Here is a 6,000-nt window from a genome sequence, read left to right on the forward strand (position 1 = left end):
CCGTTTGGACCGGTACAACTTTAATTGCATAGAGTATAATAAGTAATCTACATTGATGTATAATATTATAACTTGCAAAATTAATATGTTTCCGTTTCATGCCTAACTAATCTACATTGATATATAATATTATAACTTGCAATTTGCAAAAATTAATTTTCCAAATAAAAGCAACTAACATATAAATCAAGTTCACCAACAAAAGTTAAACAATTTTAAGACAAACATACAAAAGTATTACCGTAACAACAAAAATCATAGTTTAAACTTTAAAATCAATCAAACTAACAAATTTCATAAACTCATAATCTAATCTTCCATTGGCCACTTCCCCATATCATTGTCATCCATATGTAACATATTTAAAGCTTGTGCAATCTCTACATAAACACAAATGAAAATGTTGTTAGTATTTAATAAAAAGTAATAATTGTATAAAAAAAGAATAAAGATTGGAATTTTTTCACCCAAAGCTATATCATCATCGTTCAAGATGTCACCAACGTTGTCAACTATCGGATTTGTAAACTTTATCACCCAATCTTGGGTGCATAACAAAGCTTCAACTATCAATGTCGATAAACTAGTTTGATACTCACTTACAACTCTACCACAAGTGCTAAACGCGGACTCGGAATTATAGTATAAAATAATACTAAAAAGCTGAAATATTTCAGCTTTGATAGCTCTACTTTGAAGGATTGTAACTCAATGAATATAATACCAAAATAAACAAAATTATAGTCTAAATTCATCTACAAATTGTAAACTAAATGTTGGAAAAAACTGTAGGTCAATCCGACTTAAAACGAATGAGTTATGGGTGTTTAAAAAACGTCACAGATTATAAAATCTTGCTAAAAAGCTGAATTTTTTCAACTTTGATAGCTCTACTTTAAAGGATTGTAGCTCAGTGAATATAATACCAAAATAAACAAAATTATAGTCTAAACTCATCTACAAACTGTAAACTAAATGTTGGAAAAAATCGGAGGTCAATCCGACTTAAAACGAATGAGTTATGGGTGTTTAAAAAACGTCACAGCTTACAAAATGTTGCTGAAAAGCTGAATTTTTTCAGCTTTGATAGCTCTACTTTGAAGGATTGTAACACGGTGAATATAATATCAAAATAAACAAAATTATAGTCTAAATTCATCTACAAATTATAAACTAAATGTTGGAAAAAACCGCAGGTCAATCCGACTTAAAACGAATGAGTTATGTGCGTTTAAAAAACGTCACAAAAATCTTAATCATGTCCAACCGGTTCTAAATCCGGTAAAAACCAGACCGGACCGGGAAAAAAACCGGACCGGACCGGCGAGAAATCTTAGAACCGAGAACTGGCCCGGGGGTCCAAAAAAATGGTCCGGTCCGGTCCGGTCCACCGGTCCAAATGCTCTCCCCTACTTCCCTCGGAATATATTTTTTACAAACATTTATGGGAGGTTTTAAATTTTGTGATCCCTTCCTTGTTATTTAAGGACTTAATAGTTAATACTTTATTTGAAAAATATTTCGTCATTACCAATTATGCTATGTGATGAATGTTTCATTTTAGACTTCATGATTCATGATATTGTCGCGTTGGCTGCATGCATTTGTATTGATTATCACCATGTTTTTTTGTTTTGATGATGAGCAAACAAGAATCCGTATTGTATCTATATCTAACCACTTTGTATTAAGCATCGATATTATTTCATTGAAAATGATGATATAACAAATCATATTTTTAATTATTTGAACATCGAATTAAGATGCACAATGATATCAGAACTTTATTGGATCCATGATCACAAAGCTTGACAAAGAAAAAAAAAAATCTAAATCCTAATCCTAACGAAGATTTTTTATTATCAAATCATGACTCAACATGTGTGCCAAATTTATCATCAAATAATTTCCAAGTATTGATCGAAGAAGTTCAATGTATATGAGAAACAATCATTGAAGCTTGCTTTCGAAGTTTTTGTCATTAAGAGATAGTCGAGGGGCTATTTTGTAATATACCCTAACTTAATTCTGAAAAGCCATAATGAATAACAATTCTAGCATTTGTATCGGAATAACTATAATATAATAAAGTTGGATCTGTTCGACGGGATAAATCTCCGGCGAACCTCAGTTCAACTAAGTCCATAATCCGTTGATTTCTTCCCTTTTTCGGTGAATTCGTGAATGGAAACGATCAGAAAACAGGCGACGAAGCTCCGGGAGCAGGTTGCCAGACAACAACAGGTACAAATCAGACGAATTCTTTGTTTTGAATTCAAACTCTCGGCGGCGAAACACTTTCAGATCATAGTTAATTTTGTTTATGACAATTTATTCTTCAAGGATCTGTGGATGAATCTGTAGAATCTGATTTTTTTTTTCTTTCCCTAGTTTTTTATATCCGTTCGAAAACGAACGAGACGTATTTTCAAATTTCGATGTCAAAAACTTGTAAAAAACTAATATAGATGTTTAAGCAACGTCAACATAAAATTAGTAATCAATGATTCTTTTTTTGTTCAAGAGACATTGTCTAACTTGATTCAGTTGGTATCGATCAAGCAGTTTACGTCGATTATAATTTTAATTAGGGCACTCTGTCATAATGTAGGTAAATGATATTGAGTTTGTAGTTAACTTCAGCTTTTGGTCAAGGTAGTGTAGATAACTAGAATCTCATACTCTGGTTAAAGAAAGATTTATTATAATCTTTCTGTTTTATGAACAAACTAAACATTTTCCTATTCTACAACTGATATAAAGTTATTCACAGTCCCCAAATAGCAATTATCACACCAAGTCATACTATTTGTTACACAATTTGATATAGAATAATCGATTCTTTGTTATTTAGTATGAAAACGTTGTAGAAATTCATTTTGCTACCTTTAAAGTTTGTAGTGCTAACATGATAACATCATATCTCATGTGTGTCCTTACATAAATAACTACGCGTATTTTCCAAATTTGAAATACTGAAAAATAAACTTTGTGTTCACTTTGTGATAACATGATAATGTCTGAATGTAATAAAGTTGAAAAGGGGCAAAATACAGAAAAGCACAACTTACTTTCACAACAATAATTAATAACATTATTATATATTTTACTTTCAGGCGGTTTTCAAGCAGTTTGGTGGTGGTGGTTATGGAGGCTCTGATAATGTTGTTACAGATGAGGCAGAACTGAGGCTTCATCAGAAACTTGAGAAGCTATACATATCTACACGTGCTGCTAAGGTTGCTCTTAATCCAAAAGCTACTTCAAGTAGCATTTAAAGAAAACCTCATGCATATTTTAACAAAATTACTAGGTTGCCCTTGAAAAGTCACGTATCTATTTATCTACCCTAACCCTAATCATGTCCTTTTATGTAATTCTACACCTCTTAAAACCTTACAACTTACTCTTTTACACAAATAAAAGCTTGAGCTTCTGGCTGTTTTTTTCCAAACATACACTAAAACTGATGTTAATGGGAAAAAGATTTCAATTTTTGCCCTACCCAAAAACGTGGAATACGGGCAAAAGACTTGAATGCCCTTCTCATCTTTATTATTGAACATAGCCCTAAAAAAGCATGTCTAGAATTCAAGAGAAACAATTTTGCAGTTGCATGCTCTAAATCAATGTAAAAAAATAAGCTACATGTGACTAAATGACCATTTTACCCTTACATTCTAACAAACAGTTTTCACAATGTTCATTAACTTTGATGTGAAATGAGTGGGAGGAAAAAAGAAGGGTAGATAGATTACGTAAAAAAGAAACATTCTTGAGGCTCAATGAAACATGATGTTAGCATTTCTGATAAGAAAAATTAATTTTACCCTTTTGGTCATTACAGTTTGCTCCCTTTTCACTTTCAGCATTTCCAAAGGGACATTGTTCGTGGTGTTGAAGGATATATAGTTACAGGTTCCAAACAACTTGAAATTGGTAAACTTTTGATGCTCTTTTCCAACTTTTTTTTTTTTTTTTTTTTTTTTTTTTTAAAAGTTCATTTGAAGGACATTGTGTTGTAATTTGTAAATTCACATGAAGAGTTTCTTGAACAGGGACAAAATTGTCTGAAGATAGCAAGAAATATGGTGTTGAGAATACATGCACTAGTGGTAGCACACTATCTAGAGCTGCAAAAAACTTTTCAAGAGCTCGTGCTTTAATGGAGAAAGAAAGAGGAAACCTACTCAAATCATTTGGGACTCAGGTTCATTTATTTGTTAATTATATTTATAACATGTTACTTTCAATTTTCAAATTAGTGTTCTAAAAATAGAAAGAATTAAAGTACAATGCTAAAAATAGAAAGATTATTTCAAATGTTGAACAGGTGGCAGAGCCTTTAAGAGCAATGGTAATGGGAGCTCCACTAGAAGATGCTCGTCATCTTGCTCAAAGATATGATAGAATGAGGCAAGAGGCTGAAGCTCAGGTATTCCTTTTTTCTTTTTAATAAATGATTTTATTTTTTGTTTCTGAGATTAATATATAATTGTTTATGTTTATTCTCAGTTTCGTTAATCTTGCAATTTGCATTGATTGTTTTATATAAAAATTGTCATCCAAAAAAACACAGATAACAATTGTACTTGTGACTACTATCACCATTTTATGCCTTTCTATATCGGGTAACCACAAAAAACGTTTTTTTTTTTTTTTTTTTTGAAACATTCAAAAATAGTATATAATGGTTTAATCTACAGGAATTCAGTTAAGTAGTTAAATTGATAAAATGATGCTAATACATTATGCTTTTCTATATTTTGTTCTGAAAAGTAAAATATTTAATCACAACAGAATATAGTTAAAGGTCTAAAATCTAAATGGATAAAAAAAAAGTAATTAATTTGTAGGCTGTAGAAGTTTCTAAAAGACAAGCAAGAGTTAGAGAAGGAACAGGGAATCCAGACATCCTTATGAAACTTGAAGCAGCAGAATCAAAATTACAAGATCTCAAATCCAACATGACAATTTTGGGAAGAGAAGCTGCATCAGCAATGGCTGCTGTTGAAGGTCAACAACAAAAAATGACACTTCAGAGATTAATTTCCATGGTATTTTATATTAAATATTAATATTTCTAATTCTCATCATCTCTTATTTATTATCTGACACTTGTATTTTTATTTATAAAAGATTGAATCAGAACGTGCCTACCACCAAAAGGTTGTTCAAATTCTGGATCAGCTTGAAGGCGAGGTATGCAATGAGGGCATATTTGTAAAAAAAAAACATGAACTGTGTGAATGCGAGAGTAAATGACCGTTTTACCCTTGTGTAGATGGTATCAGAACGACAAAGAATTGAAGCGGCTCCTACACCAATAGAAACAGCACCTCCACCTCCATCATATGAAGAAGTAAATAATGCGTTTACTTCTCCAACTCAAAATGGGTCAAATGATGAAGTGGATTACTTTTTAGGAGAGGTAAGAAGCCTATAAATTATAAAATCCATTCGAATTTATTAACTACTTTCTTGATTATATTTTTTCATGAATTATTTGTTGTTGTTCAGGTAATGTACTCATTTCACGCAGAGTCTGATGTGGAGTTGAATTTATCACTTGGTGATTATGTTGTTATTAGAAAGGTAAGGAATTAATTACATTTACCAAAATCAGATGCCACGTCAGCATATTTGACAAGTTTATAAAAAAAATGACAGGTGTCTAATAATGGTTGGGCAGAAGGTGAATGCAAAGGGAAAGCAGGCTGGTTTCCGGTGGGATACATTGAAAGACGAGAACGTGTTCTTGCAAGTAAGGTCACAGATATTTTTTAGCTCTCATTTAAATCTAAAATTCATAATCTTTTGTAAATTCTCTTTTGGAATTTTGTTGTCAGTTTTTTTTTGTGAGAAGATTTATGTAATCGCTTTTGTGATTTAGTCATATTTTTGTGTTGAGTCGAGAAAGTTAATGTGCTTTTTCTGGGAAACTTTTCTTTGTCATGAAATTCAAGGAACAATTATGAGAAATACAAAACATTATAGCAA

General features: G+C 31.4%; 1 protein-coding gene across 1 annotated transcript; it reads left to right on the top strand.

Moving 5' to 3' along the window:
- The first annotated feature begins 2,054 nt into the window (after nucleotides 1-2,054).
- LOC145069922 (SH3 domain-containing protein 2-like) lies at nucleotides 2,055-6,000 on the top strand. Its single transcript, XM_079016862.1, has 10 exons — nucleotides 2,055-2,244; nucleotides 3,117-3,239; nucleotides 3,870-3,939; nucleotides 4,059-4,210; nucleotides 4,334-4,435; nucleotides 4,857-5,057; nucleotides 5,140-5,202; nucleotides 5,285-5,431; nucleotides 5,521-5,595; nucleotides 5,671-6,000. Exons 1-10 carry the CDS (start codon nucleotides 2,185-2,187, stop codon nucleotides 5,785-5,787), a joined length of 1,110 nt encoding a protein of 369 aa, XP_078872988.1. The 5' UTR covers nucleotides 2,055-2,184; the 3' UTR covers nucleotides 5,788-6,000.

The sequence above is a fragment of the Lactuca serriola genome, chromosome 8, assembly GCF_051521515.1.
Source record: "Lactuca serriola cultivar US96UC23 chromosome 8, Lser_US96UC23_V15, whole genome shotgun sequence".
In the NCBI taxonomy this organism is placed as follows: domain Eukaryota; kingdom Viridiplantae; phylum Streptophyta; class Magnoliopsida; order Asterales; family Asteraceae; genus Lactuca; species Lactuca serriola.